The 21,130-nt window shown below is 36.0% G+C and overlaps 1 protein-coding gene across 4 annotated transcripts in view; it reads right to left on the reverse strand.

Annotated features, from left to right (window-relative positions):
- Positions 1-4,985: 4,985 nt before the first annotated feature.
- The window catches only part of hfw (leucine-rich repeat domain-containing protein hfw), a 32,326-nt gene continuing 16,181 nt past the window's right edge, over positions 4,986-21,130 (reverse strand). For all 4 annotated transcript variants that reach the window (XM_074182786.1, XM_074182788.1, XM_074182785.1 and 1 more), the window contains 4 exons: positions 19,542-19,712; positions 19,331-19,486; positions 19,148-19,261; positions 4,986-10,606 (listed from right to left, as the gene is read on the reverse strand). In XM_074182786.1, coding sequence (XP_074038887.1) covers positions 10,328-10,606; positions 19,148-19,261; positions 19,331-19,486; positions 19,542-19,712 — 720 coding nt within the window. In that variant the 3' untranslated portion in view covers positions 4,986-10,327. The remainder of the gene's footprint in view (positions 10,607-19,147; positions 19,262-19,330; positions 19,487-19,541; positions 19,713-21,130) is intronic.

Below are 21,130 nucleotides of genomic sequence, written 5' to 3' on the forward strand. Positions count from 1 at the left end.
GATTTTTCATTTCTGTTTGCTCTTGAGGCTCTTGACTTTCGTTAGTTAAACGTGTTTGCATTATAAAAATTCGTTATGAACATTTTACCTATCATTTCCATTTTCCTTAAAAACTAATATTTTCGAATAATGGTAGACATCTCAGGATAAATGTTGTTGAATTAACGTTATCATTATTATTTCTGCTTTGATAATTATTCATTTCAAATAATGGTGGACGAGCGGGTTTGATGTCGTCGAGTGAAACTACATTTTTATCAAGACTCGTTGCTCCGATCGACTTTCCACACGAGTACTTTTATTCATAAAATTGTCCAAGTAACCTTAATTTGTTGAAAAATATTGAAAAATATCTGTCATTTCAAAGTTTTGGGGTGTGGACCATCGGGGGTAGTCCGTTCCTGACTTTGTAGCAAAACAACTGACTCCTGCATGAAAGCTCATCGAAGGAATTCATTTGTTTAGTCAATTACCAAAATTTGGATGATTTTGAATATTCACTTGAAAAGTTATCAAAGAAAAACATTTTTCATTTTGTAACTTCGAGGGCCCGTTACTTGGTAACGAAGGATTTTAGGAAAAAAAGTTATATGAAGTACTGGTGATATTTTGAGCCCATCTATACATTCCCGAGAGAAAAAGAGGAAGTCCAGGGACACCCTGTATATTTATAGTAGGATTTTCCAATCAAAATGCATTTATTTATTGCTGGAAACGTGACTTTTGATCATGAAAGGAATTACAAGAATTGAACTTTTTGAAAATTAAAATCTCACAAAAACACTGTTACATTTCACATAAAAAAGAACTGCTTTCACAACCAGTCTTAAAATAGAAACAGAAGTGTTTTTGTTATAAAGGTCATATATGTTCCGATAAAGTTTTTGCAGATTCGAGCCCTGAGACCCCTCTTCCTTAACCACAAAGGTCTTGATAGACTTCCGGGATTGGCCGTAGGAAAACAAGCTGAACTTAACAAGAATATTATTCATTTATTATCAGTATTTGATAATAAATTAAAAATATACTATTCTGTTCTGCTGAATTATAAAAAAGCATTTCTTTGTAAAATTGAGATTTGCGCTCACTCTAGAAACATCTAGAATACGGAAGTTGACAGAGTCGTACTTGCCCTATTCACAACAATAGTTTGCTTCTCGTGGTCTTGATATTTTGTAACTTTTCACCACTAAGAAATTTTTCTGTTTATTCTTTATTTACTGAAAGACTATCGACTTTTCCTTGGATGACTGACTTCCGATTAAACTCATTATTGGATTTCTGCCGCCGATGAAAGTGGACGTATCCGCGACAGAGGAGCGGAAAGTTCATTTTGTAAACGTTTTTCCATTTTGCATCGCAATCTTATAATGTTTTATTGTCCGCCGTGATATAAACAATATCATACACGTACATTGAAATAGTTTGAGGCATCACTTTGGGTAAGATCGAAGACTGGCTAAATTGCTCTAGGTAATAGAGAAATGGTAATCAAATGAACATGCAAGCATACTGATTCTTAATTTTCTGTGGACTCTCATCAATTTCCTTTTGAGGAAAAAACACAAGAACTACAGGAAAATCCTTGAAGCGCTCTAAGAGCGGTGTCTGCGCGAAAGTAGCGATTCATGTTGGATTTGAATTGCTGGAGTTTAAATGCATTGGTAAAAACATTATCGGGAAGATTATTCCACATAAACGCAGTATTCCAAATGAAAGAGTTTTAAAACAGTGAAGTTCGAGGTGTACTTAGTTGAACCTCAAAACGATGAGCAGCTAGAGTCCGCCGCGAATTTCAGATATGTACCGCTCTTGGTGGAATCAAATGTGCCAAGTCACTTGAAAACTACCAGTGAACATGGTAGTTTTCAAGTGACCTTTCTTCGATGTTCCAGGCTATCAAGGTTGCACGTAATCCTCCTTCCATCCAGAAAAGAGCCATCCGCAAGGGCGGATGGCTCTTTTCTGGATGGAATCCAGCAGGTGCAGGGTATGCTTAGGAGCGGAGCTCCATTGATGAGAACAATGCTGCAAGAAAGGTCTGGTCTAAGCTTTATAAAGCATCAAAACTTGCTGAGGTGTGTACAGTTTTGTGTTTCGGAACAGTGTTCCAAACTTTTGAGAAGCAACCTTTGCAATTCCAGCGAAATGATTGTGCCAAGACATATTGGTGTCCATTTCAACCCCAAGAAACTTATCGAAGCAGAAAGCGGAATAGTCTGTCCTGACATGTTTTTGTTGGTAGGTTGCACCTTGGATATTTCGGTTTGTCAGGAGCATGTGCCACGAATCTGGACTGCAAATTATAGCTATATAAGCGAAAGTCAAACATTACATTGTAATATTCTCTTGTGAAGTGTAATTTAAAGTTTATATGCCATTGTCATTATATATTACTTCTATCAGTTTTGTCATTGCATGTTATTCAAGAAATGTTTTATTGTGAGATTTTCACTAAACAGTTTTACGAAAACGCAACACGTGTTTCGCGATGCAATAGCTTCTTCTGACGAATCTTTACTTTTTACTTCACTTAAGATACGCCTGAAAAAGTAGTATAGTAATATACTACAAAGTATCAATAAACTAGAATAGACATGAAAATCATATATCATAAGTCAGTGTTTTGTGACGTCTAAGTTTTTGTGGGTTTTGTTCACCAAAAACTTTCAAAAGTTTCAATCAAGTTGTGTGTATGAATAATCTCATCAATGAAGGTGTAGGAGTTGTAGAGGAAAGAGAGAATTACATATTTTTCCATCTATCTCCTCTGAATCAATTTACTCACCGTATCAAAAAAAATTAAAACCCTAGATCTAAAATTGGTAGAATTAGTGAATAGATTAATTCAGCTACCTAGACGAGCTTCCCTTTTTTGACGTATTGATTGTCATTCAAAAAAAAATTAACAATTTTTTCTTGCCCTTCTCCCTTTCTGTAACGATACAAACGAGAGGCAATTGAAACAACATCTATGGGTTGTTACAAAATATTTCAACAACCAACTTCGCAAAATATCTCGTGAACTGATATATAATTTGAAAATGATCATATGAATTGATATGTTATGACAATTCAAATGATTGGTCAAATGGTTCTAATTTATTCAGTAAACGCAGAGTACGTGTATATTGAGAAATAATTAGCAAATATAGTTCCATTAACCTTGAAGAACTCTGTTTTTACCTCAATCTATTTGATTTATAAATTGTGAAATGATTAAGAAAAGCTTGAACCAGTTGACTGTTCGAATTTATTGTTCATTATCGTCATCCACATACAAATTTCTCTTTTCAATATGGCTACCCCAATTTTTGCAACCTCTATTGGTTCTTTGAAAGTGTTATTCACGAAATATTAAAAAAAACGGTGTAGATGCGAAGGGGGATGTACAACTCCAGGACAAAATCAAATGGTGAGGACAACGAAGCTCCCAGTGACAGGGAGTAATATGGTATGCCACAGAGTTCTGCCTTAGGGCCCTATTTTGTTTTTGTTATATGTTAACGACATCACTCTCAGTGATATATCTGGTAGTTTAACTATTTTCAAGGATGATACAATAATGTGTGGAAAAGAAAACTTTAACCAAGTTATTATTTAGAGGCAAAGATTGAATCAAATAAGAACGATCTTACTGAAATGAGGAATGCACTGAAGACATTAATACCGAATAATAACAAGGAATACTATCTTACAACTATTGATTTTGGCAGTGGAAAAGTAATTTCTGATATGACTGAAACCAAATGGCCTGAACACATTTTATATCAAAAGTACAATAAATGTAACTGATGGAATTGATAATTTTTCTCATAGTTTTCCTATAGATAACTAAAAGACTAACTGATAATAAATTGTCCAACTTTAGTCTTATCAATTTGGTAGATCTTGAACGAATTATTCAACTTTGTTTCCATTCCCAGTAGGAATTATAGTTCCAGACTACTAATTCTCACCTCGAATTTAATTAGAGATTCCATCTACTATAATGGTGGTGAATTGTTCTACTTACCATTAGAAAAGAGGTATGGATACCTTAGCAACATTCAATTGAAAAAAGTGAAGAATTTGCTAGCGGATAGTTATTTTGAGTCCAGCCGCCATATCTGGCGAATATGATGGCTGGAGGATTGTTACAGTATTACTTTTTATCAAAAATTCATGCCAAAAGCCATGAATTGCTTTTTCACAAATCTGCATGTTTTTTCGGATTGTTTTACGCAAACAGCGTTGTACTTGTAGCTAGTACTTCTTATTGACCGTTTGATCACGTGGCAATTATAATTCATGATGCACTGTCATTAAAATCGAATAACATACTGAGCGTTTAACCGCACTTGTCGAACCATTTTCGGTTTTGGCGAGCCTGAATGCCTTTATTGGGACCATAGTTTCGAAGTCATATTCGTAAACCACCGTTTCGTAATTTTCAGTAATTCTACATCGTCTTTGACTTCATTTACTGACTCTTGAGCAACTTCCATTTATTCCTGTATCACAAAACAATCGAAAAAATTGAATGTCACTAGCAAATCGATATGCCAACATCATCAGCGACTTCTCTGATTGTGATTTGGCGATCGTTTATAACCATTTCTTCAATTTTTTCCACGTTTTCATTGGTTGGTTTGCAGAGGCATTCATCATTTTGTACGTCTTCACGGCCATTTTGAATACGCTAATACTACTCGATGACTGTTTTTTTACTCTTAGCAGATTCATCACAGGCCTGTGTTAACATTTCACACACTTTGTTTCCATTTGTTTTAATAACCATTGACATCAATAAAGATCATTAAGATGACATTTCTAGTTACAATGTAACCAAAAAGACTCACCAGCACTTTGTTTTAATACTGTACCTTCAGCCAAATTCTCACAAAAACAATACACATTTTGCAATTCAGTTTAAATCAATGCAGCCTTCGCCTAAATTGTAGGCATTAGTTTTGTTCTGAATAAATTTTTGTAAAAAAAATAAATACTGTTTCAGTCTTTATTCGTGATAAAAATAACAAAAGAAAAATACAATTCTATAATTATCAAAAAAAAGTATTTCAGTTGAACTGCCAGTAGAATTTGATACTATCACCAGGATACAAATATTCATAAAATAATATTCAGGTTTGGTATGGATTTTCATTGATGACATTGATATTTCAACTGTGGATTAATTTTCTTGATATCTAAACTAGAAATACCTTAGATGTTAGTATTAATATGAAACTATCCATTAACTAAATATGTAGACGCGTCACATTTTGTGTAATAACCAAGCTCAGGATATCACAGTATTTTTTCTTATAATATTGTACTTAAAAAAATCCAAAGATTTGTATTTTCCTGAGACAAAACTGTACATCATCGATGATGCAAAAAATTACTAATAATATTCGAATCATTCGCGCACACTTATCAACTGGCAGTAAACAAACCCTCAATTTCGGAATACCTACTTAGCTATGTGAATAATGAGCAAATAAAATACATAAAATAAAAAATTATGAACATCAACTTGATAATAAGTTCCGATATTTACTTTCATAAACATTGCTAATATAACAAACATCAAAAACAAACAATTGAGCACAAAACAGGTATTTGTTATCAAATCAATAAACTGAACCAAACTGACAGACAATGGCTAACACAAGTTCAATGGGAAGAATAGTTGAGAGAGCAATCAAATAAATATTTCAAGAAAATATTAGATCATTAAGTACACTTGCCATAATGAAATCTGGATTATTATAGATCTTTTTCAGAAGAAGAGCAGTAATAAATCACTCAATATAAGATACACAGGTTTGACTTTATTCATTCTCAAGTAAACTTGAGTAACCTGAAAAGTTCGTAGGTTAACACTTAGATGGCGCTACCATACTGAAATTCTATAACAGTAAGCACTAAATTCTCAGAAATATTATTGCATTAAAACAAAAACATTGTTGTCAGGTTCTATATTGTTGTTCAGATTCTATATATTTTATCGTCTTCTATTTAAATCATACACACGCAGCTGAATGGTCCTAAAATATGGGACAACGTGTTTTATTCATTGAAGAAACTTCCTGCTAACGAAATGTATTCAAAAGCATCAATGTTTATGAAATGAATCTGCATTTATAAATGGCAACGTTGCGTACACAGAGATGTTTGTGAGGCGGAAAAAAACGGCAGATTAAAATTGCCGTAAGATAGATATGAATATTGGCTCATCAGCGGAACGCGGTCAGGTTAACATTCATGAGCGTAACATTCGAAGTGTCTCAGGAAAGCCCAACTGTTATATCGATCTATTTGACCCAACATGAAAAGTGCAAGCAGTCAAAGCAAACGCAGACGTCCGGAATCAAAATATGTTAGATAACGACGTAGTTAATCTATGTATAGCAAAATTACATAATAGTAGGCACTGAATTCTCAGAAATAATGCATTGAAACGAAAACATTCTCGAGGTCGTGACTCTATTAATTTTATCATCATTATTCCTCATCTGTTCAGTATGATTTCCGTTCGTCAGTGTTGAAGACAAATTAAGGCAGAAATGTCAGTCATTTCTGGGAATTTAGTGCCTGCTTTTTTGGAATTATAGTATTTTTTTAACTGAAGTGTCGACAAGAAATGTTCACAGAATTCTTGAAATCTTTAGGGAAAATGAAGGTAAATGTGATAATGACATTGAAACTAGAGGAAGAAAACAAATTCAGCTTGATGATTGCACCAAATATGCTATTCATATGAACTTCCATTGGTTTTATTCCGAAATGTAATTCCAACTTAAAAAAGTCGCTTCCAAAATAAGTTTCGATGAATCGATGTCCTAAATATTACAACGTATTTTGTTATGCACATCAAAGCAAATGAACATCAAATTTATGAAAAGAGGTAGGTAAAGTGCCCATAAATAAAGAGAAAAAATTGTTTTGTGACGGAGAAATTACTAGAAAAAAAATCCGATAGTATCGTCTTGAAGGTAGAAAGATTTATTATTTAGATAAGACTTGGTTGAATCAAGGCCATACTGCCTCGAAGGTATGGCAAGATTAAGAAATAAAAAGTTTTCAACAAACTTTCGATGAAGGCCTCTCAACAGGATTAAAAGCGTCAGCTTATAATAGTTTATATAGGCAGCGATTCGGGTTTTTTGGAAAACGGCTTGTTAGTCTTAGGGTCCAGGAAAACTAGCGACTACCACAAGGAAATGGATGTGTAAAAGTTCGAAAGTTGTTTTTAAAAAAAACATCAGTCATTTCTCAGAATTTTTTGCTTACTATTTAGGAATTTCATACCTACTACGATAGAAAATGTTACACCTGAGTCAATGGAAAAAATGCATTAGATATACGATAACAGAAGAAGACAAATGTGGAATTTCGACATTTGAACCATCGATTATTATCTTGAATAATAGCGATCGCGATAGTTGCTCATCATCCGACGACTTTTCTTCAGACGATAATGAATAGTAATTTTAAACTTTTTGCGGTGGTAGTGGTTTACTATTTTTTTGAGATTATTTGAAGAATTTCACCAAAAAAAAAATAAGATAGACTCCCCATGGTCAATTTTACATAAATTAGATGCAAATCGCAAAAACCATATGATTAATTTTAATGTAAAAATTGAAATTTTGGTGTGAAAATTTGAATTCGTGTCTGATTTTAAACTATGAACATAACTAATCATTTTACAAAACTTTGTGTAAAATAATGATTCCTACTTTTCACGTTTTATAACTTTACTATGACCTTTTGTCATAAAATTAATAATAGAAAATTTTCTTCTATTAACAACTCCAACCGTGGATACATTTTATTTTTTTTTTTTATATCCAATATATCTTAATTATTATTTGTCAATGTGGTTTTTGAATGATACCAACACTCGAAATTAATTTTATTATTTTTATTTTTTTTATTTATTAAAATAATTTTCGTACGTCACTGCAAGAGACTGGTTAAGTAAAAACGTCACAGTAATTTCTGAGAATTTAGTGCCTACTATTTTGGAATTATATTATAGTATTGAATCCAAAATATTTTTAGTTAACCCTAACCTTCAAAAGACACGTGTACAAATTTCACAGCTGTCGGACTATTAGTTTGTGGGATAGAACATTTCAAGTGAAGCAAGTTTTGTTGGTTTGAAAAAAATGGTTAAAAAAGAATTTTGTGAAATAATGAAGCATTGCTCTTTGGTCAAAAAAAAACTGTTGAAGCCAAGGCTTGGCTTGATAAACATTATTCGGACTTTGCACCAGGAAAAGCAACCGATGAGAAGTGGTTTGCTACACGAGATGAAATGAGCACCGGGGACGATGTACGCAGTAGACGACGCCCCAAAGAAGCTGTTACCGACGGCCATGGCAGTACATCAACTCCTTCGTTGGTGAGCCAGTCAGTCACTAGACGCGCGACATGTGGACGAGCATTATCGTGCATTAGATGGAAGTTTTCACCAACGGCACCAGCAAACGGACGGACGATAGGTAGAAGAATGGTGTCGAGGTACTGTCGAGCTGTAAGGGAGCGATTTGGAAAAACGAGATCGGTTCTGCCGCCGATCATGATTCCGCCCCATAGCATTACTGTACCACCTCTGTATGTCTGGACTTCCTGGACGTGTCTCAAACGTTCATTATTTCCAGGTCGTCTCCACAATCTTACTCAACGAGAATCTGGATGAACTCCAAATCTGGATTCGTCTGTAAACAAAACTGTGGCCCAATCATTTGCATCCCACTTTTGATGTTCTTGACACCACTTTAATCTTCTACCGCGATTGCCTCTCGACAAAGGTGGACATCTAAGTGGCCTTCTGTTGTGGAGATCTGCTTCATGCAGTCGATTTCTGACAGTATCACGACCAATGGTTACCTGGTGCGTCTGCTGCAACACGTTAACCAACTCAGGTGCTGTGATTGTCGGTTGTCTTTTTGAACTGCAGTTGTAGCGCGTCCTCGCCCTGGATGTTGTTCGGCTGGACTGCCAGTTTCACGGAAACGCCACCACAATCGACTGATAACACTTTGGGAGACCTCCAAACGAAGAGCTACATCATTTTGTCAATGCCACCTTGAAGAAGCCCTACAGCTCTCTTCATCTCAGCCAATGGTAAGTGATGTCGTTCCATGTTAAAGCACAATATTTCCAGTTTAATTGCTGAGCAAGAACTGCATAGAATGTACAAACTCGACACTTTCAGATTATTCATTTCAGCCGAAAACCTACAGTTTGTAAAAACTTGATAAAAAATTAGTTACCGTTTTTGCAGGCTTTATTCAACCCATAGAAATCTACAGGGTGGTCGAGTGTACCAATTTAATCGAAATTAAACGACCTCATGCATTTATTTTTATGATATTTAGTATGTTATAAAAATATATCTAGACTTTTCCGATGTGTGTATATGTATATATGTAAATATATACATCTGTATATTCATTTGACTACGGCAAGCAAAATTGCCACATTTTTTATTCATTTTTTAATTATCATTTTATATATCTATATGTTCCTATACCATTGTATATGCAAATATTAATTTTTATTTAAGCTTTGATTCCATAATTTTATTCATAAGTGACGTACTGTTTTTAGTAAATAATCTTTGACCTACCATATATACGCTATGTATCACAAATGGTGAATAAATATTATTATTATTATTATTATGCTGGATAAGGTACGACGATTCTTCGGTCACACCGTGCAGGAAGAATACGTACTGAAACCCCAGGGAATGGGAGTTCCTTATTTGCTATTCTACAGGAAGTGATATGAACCGATCTAACGAACTGCCCCCTACGGGGATGAGGTTGCTGCTTCACGTAGAGTTCAGCGTCAAGAATCTTACGGAATTTCAATTTTTAGTTTTTATTGAATCTGATATTTTTTCGGTTTAAATTAATGTTTTATTCTTTCATTTTGTTGTAAAATGATATGCACTGATATTGTAGAAAAGACAGTTAATTGATCACATTAAATAATTAATAAAAAAATTACAAAGAAAAATATAAATTGGGATCTTCTACACCTTACCTCTACCACAACTTCAAGGTGATTTGGGGTCACTGTGTCTCTTGAATTATGTCTGTCCAGATTTTATAAATGGCAACTGTACAGAAAAAAAAAATGAATTCAGCAGTTGCTGTAGTTCACAGCATTTGTGGAATTGTAAGTGTACTTTTTCATGCTGATGGATACTAAAAAAAAATAAATTCTATCCATTTGTACTGTACATTTCGACACTTTTCGACGGCATCAGCTTATAAACTATATTTCACAACCAATGAAGAGGAAACCTGAAGGCACATTCTTATCACTCGCACAGCCAATCACAGGGTAATTTAGGCATTTTACTGGCAGGCCAGGGTAAATAACCGGCCGTTTTGAACACCCAGTAATCATAAGACACTTTGGTGATTAGACCAACAAGTAAGAACACTTCTGCAGCTATCACGTAATAAACGTGATAGGTCCAATCTTGTTGAACCTGACACATTTCATTCTGGTCCAGATTGATAACCCTTATGTTTGTGTTTTCACATTCTATGTCACGGTAGTCCCGTATATGTTCGGTTTTTGTCAACAGCCATACCTGAAAATAGATGGTGGAAAGTTAGTTAGTATGGCATAGCGAAGAAGCATTATACAATAAAAATGTGTTGGGTTGGGGATTACAAAAACTGTTAATTGTCGATTCTACTGCACAAAGGTAGCATCACATGTAAGCTAGTGAATTTCGTTGTTCGAGTTAGATGGATCACTTCCTGATAATGCCAACTTGGTTGGTGGAACGCGTGTGAAAAAAAATATTTCAGTTCAGATGTTGGATGCTTCCTAGGATCCACTTCTTTGATTTGTTGTCTATATTCAAATATCGGAGTTTACAATATTTCAAAAATATATATCTTCTCTGATTCGGCCCTTCACCATGTGGTTGGCAGAATCGAGAGATCATTGGACAACAAAGAATCCACCCTGGGTATATTCATAGATATCGAGGGAGCATTTGATAAAACAACCTTTCCAACAATTACCTAGCAACTACACTCCAGGAATGTACCCCTGGTAGTAGGAGAATGGATACTCCAGATTCTCTCTAGCAGATCAATAAGTATTAATGTAGAAGACATCACAGAGAAAGGATTGGTCATGAGGGGATGTCCACAGGGAGGGGTCTTATCACCCCTTCTCTGGAACATAGTTCTGGATACCCTAATTAATCACCTTAACAAAAATGGATTTTACACAATTGTATATGCAGATGACATAGTTTATCTTGCAGACCGGCAAATTTGTAAACACACTGTGCGATAGAGCGCAGGATGGGCTCGAATTAATAGAAACATGGTGTAAGGAACACTCACTATCGATCAATCCCAAAAAGACTGAGATGGTCCTTTTCACCAAGAAAAGAAGTTTAACGGGCTTAAAACCTCCCGAAATCTTCTAAAGCAAACTAAACTTCTCTGAAGAGGTGAAATACCTTGATACTATTATCGACAAGAAGCTAACATGGAACTCTCATCTACAGAGTAGAGCAAAAAGAGCATACGTGGCTTATGAGCAATGTCGGAGGACAGTGGGACGGTCTTTCACCCCGTGTGGTCACCGAAAGTTCTACAAGCAACGGCCATCCAAAAACTAAATCAAATACAGCGACTGGCTTGTTTAAACATCACAGGCGCCATGAGAACAACACCAACCGGAGCAATGGAATTAATCACGGGTCTGACCCCTCTGGATCTGTTAAGGAGGTTGCGTTATTGGCCATGGTACGATTGTGCACGGCTGGTGTAAACCTCGAAGTAGAAATGGGTCAATTGAGGCTGGGCCTCAATTGAGGCGGGAAGCGCTCACTGCGCAACCTCTGCTGCATACAACAAGTGATGCAATTGAACCCAAGTTTGTGTTTAATAAACCCTACAAAATACAAATTAAGCAGAACACAGAGTCAGATGCTACAAATGCAATACGGATTTATACAGACGGCTCAAAAACCAAAGAAGGCTCAGGATGTGGAGTGTACTCCAGGTCACTAAGCCTAAGGATTAAGTGGGGAATGGGAAGAAATACCAATGTGGTCCAAACAGAACTGGCTGGTATCTCAATCGCTACAAAAGAAATAACCAAGAAAGGAATTTCTGGCAAAAACATAACAATCTGCACTAATAGCAGACAAGCACTATTAGCCTTGAACAGACAGCGTGTTACCTCAGGGCTAGTACTAGAGTGCCACCAAGATTTAGCCAAAGCCTCGGTAGATAATAAAATCATCCTGAGGTGGTTTGAAGGGCATGACAAAAGTAAACGTAATGGCATTGCCGACTATTTAGCCAAGGAAGCGGCTGGACTAAGAATTTTAGGACCCATTGGCACCCACGGACGGATGACTTCGACAATTGCGGAACTAGTCAAATGTTACACCCATGTTCAATCCTTAAAGAGATCGGATGAAATCAAAGGATGTAATCTTGCCAGGATCACCTTGGGCGACCCTGGGAAGCTAGTGCCGAAGAAATATCTGGCGATGACCAGGAAAAATCTACGCCTTACAGTAGGATTTCTGACTGGCCACTGTCAACTAAGGAAACACCTCCATAATATGGTGCTAGTAGACACACCTCTATGCAGGATGTGTGAACAGGAAAATGAGACTGTCAGGCATGTCCTGTGCGAGTGCCCGGAGTTATCGTCAATAAGAGAGTGTATGTTCGGCGAGTCTTGGCCTACACCTGCCGATAATAAATGAGATGTCTCTCAGCGACCTGTCCACCTTCCTGGAAAGGACAGGATGGACGATGGCCTAGGAGGACATCTCCTCGGGAGGATGGACGATGGCCTAGGTGGACAACTCCTCGGGAGGATGTACAATGGGTCACATGTGGCCTAAGTGCGTGGGCTTACACTCACCCTCCCTACTCTACAGATACAGAGAAGAACATGACAATACATGTAATGAGGATGTCTGTAAAGTTACATAAGGGAATATGTCGAAAATAACTCATCTGAAACAACTACTTTCCTATAGTAACATTGAATCCCACAAAACTTTTTTCCCTTCCCATTTATATGTCAAACATGCATTATACTACTCTGTTGAAAAAATAAGGTGAATTTTCATTTTCCTCAAAAAATATTTATTCATCATCAATTTCTATTGTGTCCCCTTCAATGCACTTTTTGGTGTGTCGTCGAGCTCTCTCAGCGATACAGTTTTATTTCCTCAATCGTCGTAAAACGCCTGGAAACAGTTAAAAGTCGGAGGGGGTAAGTCTGGTGTTCACCTTCCACTGCCTGAACCAATGTGCATGCTGTTTTCGGCGAGTGCATTGACTTGGGATGTGGGGGTAGAGCAAACCGGCCATCGGATGCCTGCTTCCACGTAGCACCGTTGGATACGGGGATGACAGAATCACTTGTGGTTCTGTTATTCCCTAACTGAATGGCATCCCAAAGATGGCTTAATGCTAAGGTATGTGTATCCGTTCCGAGAGGATGAATGACACTGAGCCTATCAGCTGTCTTTACGGAACCTTCGAAATACCGGACGCTCTCTCGTCGTAGCATCGCCTTGTCACGGTAATGCAGGGCTCTGCCGTGATTGACCTTCTTTCCCTAGCTACTCGTGGGACTTTCATGGACAGAGTAAACTTAAAAATTATTTCTGATGCTGAGTCTATAGAGGAGATGTATGTCGAGCTTACGGCACCAACTGACCTCCCTGTAAACTTAGATCACGAGCGAGTCTACAGAGGAGATGGATGTCGAGTTTACGACTCCAACTGACGTCCCTGTAAATTTAATTCAGGAGCGAGTCTGCAGAGGAGATGGATGTCGAGTTTACGACTCTTACTGACCTCCCTGTAAATTTAGTTCAGGAGCGAGAGCTTCTCAACTCCCCAACTCCTGATCCAACAACTGAATCTTAAAAAAAAAGTTTGGTGGTGCAGCCAGGAAACGACTGAGTTGACTCCTCAAGAGCGGGGTACCTTATAAAACCGCCTTGCACCAAATTCCTGAGCGGCGTACGCACAATCTGTCTCAGATGGGGGAACAAACCCCCCATGAGCAGATTAGCAAACGTTTGCGCTCAAATGATGATTCACCAAAACCAAAGGCGAAAAAGCCCTGCACGGTTGAATCTGAGGCATCGTCAGGTGTAGTTGACGTGCAAAAACCCTCATATGGGAAGGTTGTCGTGGGTATCAAGATGGGAATTTTGCAACTTGACTATCCGACTACCTCATTAACGATGAAACAGCAAAGCATATACTTTGTGCCTGCCCCGCTGGGGACCGAATCAGGTCTTTAGAGTTCGGCAGAGTCGTACTCTTACCATTCGACCTGAAAGACCATTCACCATACAAACTAATCGGCTTCGTTAAGAAGCTGGGTTTATTTAGTCGAGTGTAAATAGGTGTGAGCCACAATGAACCCTTGCGGGTTGCGGTGGAGGGTGGAATAGACCCACTCACTTTGAACCTAATCTAACCTAACCTAAGTCTGGTGAATAGACCTGTCCGAGATGCTGTCAAAATTAAATCAAAATGGCCGCCTGTAGGCACACATGTTATTTGTTCTAATGGAAAGAAAACTAGAAAAGTCCATAATCAACTTGTCTTTGTGAGTGATTGTGCTGCTGCTTGCTGAAATTCGTTGTTTGAGGCTGATTTTACATATAAATCGTCCTTCATAACATAAAATCATGCCTACAACGTGTTGTGTTGTAAATTGCGGAAGCCGTGGGGATCGTGATCGGGTGAAATTTTACAAAATACCTAGAGAATTCCTGCTTTTACCAAAGGAAAGAAGCAGTTGCACCCAATTGAATTAAAAGCAACTAGAGCCATTCCACATGTCAGGATTCATGTAGAAAGAGTAATAGGTTGCATTCGTCAATCTAACCTTTGAGTTAGATTGAATTTATAATGAAAAACCTCATGAAATTGTTTTTGTAAATTGTATATACTTAGTCCAGATTTGTATTTTTGTTCCAACTGTCGTGATATGTTTTATCGTATTATTGGAAAATCATATTTCAGATCATAGAGTTGAATTATAATAAATTTTTGGTATATTCAATTGATATGTAGGTCAGAAACTAGATTTCGTTAGTATATAGAATATTTTTTTGTCCAATCACTTTCAAAGATACATTAATTTAAACACAAAATAAGGTCATATTGTTTTGTTTATTTTCCCCGTCAGACGAGGAAGTCACTTTCAATACACATTCATTGAACAAATGATCCACAATAATGATTATTTTATTAAAGTGATTTCTCACATGGTGAATGAAGTACCTATGTCATTGTACTCATTGTGTACCTACAGACGGTCATATTGTTCGAGAATTGGTCACGTGTTCTGGACATCCTCATACCGTGGATGAGGTTAAAAAATTACGAACAAGCAATAACGAGTGAGCAAGTGGATTATCGTGATTTGAAAGCCATCACTTGTTTTTCCACAATACCGGATGTTTTCTTCGTATTGCTTTTCACAAGCGGCGCATAATATCAAGATAATACTCCTTATTGACCGTACAACCATGTGGAAAGAACCCATGATGCACTAAGCCACGGTAATCGAAGATAAAAACTGAGCAAAATCGTGACATTTGATAGAACTGGCGTGTTTTTTTTGGTCTTGGCTCTCTTGGGCTCTTCCATTGGGACGATTGGACTTTGGTTTCGATGTTATAGGTTAGGTTAGATTAGGTCGAAAGTGACTAGATCTATTCGACCCTCCAACGCAACCCGCAAGGGTTTATTGTGGCTCACACCTATTCACACTCGACCAAATTAACCCAGCTTCTTAACGAAGCCGATTAGTTTGTATGGTGAGTGGCCTTTCAGGTCAGATGGTAAGAGTACGACTCTGTCGAACTCTGAAAACCTGATTCTGTCCCCAGCGGGGCAGGCTGTTTCATCATTTTCCAAACAGAGGCGACACACACTGTCTTTCAACAGTTTGAGTCTCTGCATATGATGCATATGATAGTGACCTGTAAGAAGGCCTATTATACATCGTAGTCCATCCCTACTGTAGTCCAACAACAGTTTGGTATCAAGCTTCGAAGGGTGAATAAACGCCTTGGAGTGAACCAATCCTGGAAGATTATGCCAGAAGTCCATAAATCTTCTTGCCATCCAGGTGTTCGATGTTTGTTTGGCAAAGCCTAAAGCGATGCCAATGACAGGTTCTGGTCGATGTTATAACCATATATCCATAATTCGTCACCAGGTATGACCCATTTAAGCAAATCTGGATCGCCGTTGACGTCATCCAACAATTCCTGCCACTTCGCTGCCACATACTCAACGCCCAAATGTTACGAAAAAGTTGCATGGCATGAGCCAAACGATATGCCAACATCCTCAGTAACTTCTCTAATAGTGATTTGATGATTCTCCATAACAATTTTCTTCAATTTCTCAAAATTTTCATATGTTGTTGATGTGTTGGGGTGTCCATGGCGAACTTCGTCATTCACATCTTCTTAACCTTCTGAGAAAATCTTGTACCACTTGTAAACATTTTACTGACTCAGAGTACAATCGCAGTATGCCACTGTCCACATATCAAATGTTTTTGAGAACTAAATTCCATTTTTTACACAAAATTTGATGAAAATTCTTTGATCCATTTTTTTCGATAGCAGAAAGTCGCCGAACACACAAAACACTTCTAATTTTATGGCTATCACCATCAAACTAAACATGCTTAACAACTGAAACTGAGAACATATGTTCGAGACAAGTGTAAATAAATAAAAAATCGCTAACCGAATGTAGTAGCCCGCGAAATTTGAACATTCACCGTATTTTTTTCAACAGCCCACATATATTTCAGAAACTTTTGAAAAAATATTGAAGGAAATATTTCAATCTAGTGAGATTCAAAATATTGAGGTTTTTGTTCAATTGATTTTGGCTTTCAACATTTCTGTATATGTGTGTGTTAGAATTTAGAATTTATTTATTCATCACTGAAGAATTTACATATACATACAAGAGAATACATATATACATGCAAAAAAACTTATCGGACTAGTCACAAGGCAATAAAGAAAATTCAGAAATATACAATTTAAAATATAGAAAATATACATACAATTAGGTTAAATTTCTCTACAGTGTAGCATCTGAAAGCTTTTTAATGTATGAGAAATACACATACGATTAGATTAAAATTCTCTACAATGTAGCGTCTAAAAACTCTTCAATGGAGTAAAATGATTGATTTATTAGATAACGAGTCAGATTATCCTTCAACACATTTGCACTCGCTGAGTCTAAGTGCGGGAATATATTCATAAGTCGGTTATAGCACCTGATTCCTTGGTATATGTGAGAATCCTGTCAATGCTCAATCTTGAGTATGGCTGGTGGATGCTCTCACTATTTCTCGTGTTTTATTTGTGTAAATCACATCTCCTACTCAGGTTATTTTCTTTTTTTTTGACATTGATGATAATCAGAAGAATGGAAAGTGAAGGGACTGTTAGAGTTGAGAGTTTTTTTAATATACTTCTACAAGAGGTTCCACGAGCTACACCAGCCATACATCTAATTACTTTCTTTTGGATGATGAAGACTTTATTCATATGTACTGACTTTCCCGAAAAAATCAATCCGTAGCTCAATGCAGACTGTACAAGTCCAAAGTACGCTAATTTAAGTATGTCTAATGATATTATGCCCTTGAGTTGTCTGATAATAAAACAAATTGTACTCAATTTATTTGTTAGATCATCAATATGAGGTTCCCATGTCACTTTTTGTATGTATGTATGTATGTATATGTATGTATATGTATATATATATATATATATATATATATATATATATATATATATATATATACAAAACTTGGGAATTTCTTTGGGTGAACAGCAGAACGGAAGTGTACTCTTATAACACAAGTTATTCCAATATTTCGATAAAATTTATTATCATCTTCAGGGAAAAGCTACAAATGTTTTATGGTGATAATACAATATGAAAAAGTTTTTTTTTATTTTAATAATGATATAAATTTTTTTTTTTAACAAGTTACTGTTAGTGAGGTTGGCCGTGTCGAAAAGAATGTTATATCTAAACAATTGAAACATGTCAATACAATAAAATAGTCATCAAGTTAAAAGAGGTAGACACCTCACTGGATACAAAGAAGAATAATGAATTAAAACTTTTAATAAAAATCGTTATTTGTTTTAAAATTATGGGAATACCGGTAAACGCCATGTGCATTCAGAAACAAGAGAGAGAGGCACAAGACAGTTGACATTTTGACAATGACAGTTGTCATGTCATTATATTATAAAGGTGTGTTAGTTTGTAAATGATAACAATCTGGAACACAAAGGGAACTGATTATGGAACAAGTGTGATCAGAGACATCTGCTGTTCTGTAAGTAAATAAATGAGAAAAAATCCACAAAATCCACAGAACAGCAGATGTCTCTGATCACACTTGTTCCATAATCAGTTCCCTTTGTGTTCCAGATTGTTATCATTTACAAACTAACACACCTTTATAATATAATGACATGACAACTGTCATTGTCAAAATGTCAACTGTCTTGTGCCTCTCTCTCTTGTTTCTGAATGCACATGGCGTTTACCGGTATTCCCATAATTTTAAAACAAGTAACGATTTTTATTAAAAGTTTTAATTCATTATTCTTCTTTGTATCCAGTGAGGTGTCTACCTCTTTTAACTTGATGACTATTTTATTGTATTGACATGTTTCAATTGTTTAGATATAACATTCTTTTCGACACGGCCAACCTCACTAACAGTAAGTTGTTAAAAAAAAAATGTTTATATCATTATTAAAATAAAAAAAAAACTTTTTCATATTGTATTATCACCATAAAACATTTGTAGCTTTTCCCTGAAGATGATAATAAATTTTATCGAAATATTGGAATAACTTGTGTTATATATATATATATATATATATATATATATATATATATATATATATATATATATATATATATATATATATATATATATATATATATATATATATATATATATATATATATATAATGTTTATATTTATGATGACTGATGAAAATTTGCAGCTTTGTCTGCAAACAAAGCATATTATTATTATTACCTTGAAGTCCCTTGCAGTACTGCAGTCACACATAAGTTTGTTTTGACCCAAATTCAACCGGCGCGTACTGTCGGTTCGATAAAATTTTATGTTGGATAATAAATAAGTTTCGATCTGGAACAACACAAAAACATATATAAAAAGACAAGCTTTAGAATAATTTTTGGAGTTTTGTAAACTTACCGTTTTGATTTTGTTATTTCTCAAACTCAGAGTCTCAAAATTATTCATGAATTTGGTTCCCTCCAATAGGCTAATGGACATTATCTGATTATTATCTGCATATAAATATGAGAGATACTGGTAAGACACATCGCTCAGTTCCTTTAGAGATGTTATCTTGAATTTAGAGAATCATCAATGGATGAATCGCTGATATTTCAGTATTACTCACATTATTATTTGTAACGTCCAATGACCTAGTTCTTTCAGGCAAGGGAACGGGCAGTGAGAGCAATTTAACACCGGAACAATTCATTTTAATCGAAAACGTACTTGGTTTCCCAATTATAAGTTCCAGCCCATATCGTTCGCAGGTACAGTTCTTGAAGCAGTCTTTTTCTAACTAAAAAAAAACACTTCGTCAGAAACACGTTTCTATACAAGCTGAATTTTGTTTATTTATTTGATCGAAAAGTCCGCCAATTTAAGAGACAATACGTATATATTGAGAACCAGAGCACATAACACATTTATGATTCAACAACAGGCAGCTAGATTTAGACTCACCATAGGACTCATCAGTAGTGTTAGGCTGAACCACAAATGCATTGTTGGGCTCAACTGCAAAGCCAAGCTTCGACATCCACCACCGACGAAATTTGCCCTCTGTCTTTCATTGTAGCTTTCACTACAAAGGCAACTACTGAAAACCAGAGCCCAAACACAAGGCATTATTGATTAAACCAGACAATGCTGTTTTGACCCGCCATAGGTCTCATCAGTGGTGTTGGGCTGCACCACAAATGCATTGCTGGGCTAACCGCCTGTTAATCCCACAGATGTAGAGTCCCTTCATTTAGCTGTCCCCACTATCACTATTTCGCTCCCACTATCACTATTTCGGAAAGGTAAGGCCTACAAGGTCGGTAAGATTGGACAAAAGTTTCCTATTTTGGAGATCTAGAATAATATTTGGGAATGAAAGGTTTTGGCTTTCTACATCTTTATACAAAAAATGTGGGAATTTTCCGAAGAAAGGAGAAAGCAATCAATTGCAAAAAATTTTCTGTATACAAATATGTGTAGATCATGCAAAGAAGTATCTTTCAGACGCAAACTGAAAGAAGAAGCCATCTCAAAACAGCTATTTTCATATAAATATTGAATTACACGAAAGCAATCAATTTCAAAAAATTTTCTGTATACAAATATGTGTAGATCATGCAAAGAAGTATCTTTCAGACGCAAACTGAAAGAAGAAGCCATCTCAAAACAGCTACTTTCATATAAATATTGAATTACACGAAAAAAAAAACTTTTAAATTCAATACTTTTATATGAACACTAAATTATAAAGCTTTTCTCTATTCAATCTGTATTCCAAACATTTGTTATGGACTTGAATCAGATATCGTTCACATGATTACTACACAGTACAGTAAATGAAATTTCACTTACATGGAACACTGTCATCCTCAATGGCGGACATCCGATGTTTTGTAATAAGACTTAGCACCAATCTGGATAACATTACGAAATAAAGCACTCAATTCATTTGATAAATTACGATTTCATGTCACGAATGAGTTGAATCTACTCATGTCATCGATGACAGTAAGTAATGGCATTCATTCGCTCATTTGTCATGAGTAGATTCAACTCATTCATGACATAAAGTCGTAATTTTATGAATGAATTGAGTGCTTCATCTTATGATGCTATCCAGATTGGTGTTGAAGAGGCAGTAAGGCAAGTTTCTTCTTCCGAAACATCGGATGTGCGCCAGTAAGGATGACAGTGTTCCATGTAAGTGAAATTTTA

This window comes from Leptinotarsa decemlineata, unplaced genomic scaffold, assembly GCF_025532065.1.
Source record: "Leptinotarsa decemlineata unplaced genomic scaffold, Ldec_3_MD MMD2_tig00026328_RagTag_RagTag, whole genome shotgun sequence".
Classification (NCBI taxonomy): domain Eukaryota; kingdom Metazoa; phylum Arthropoda; class Insecta; order Coleoptera; family Chrysomelidae; genus Leptinotarsa; species Leptinotarsa decemlineata.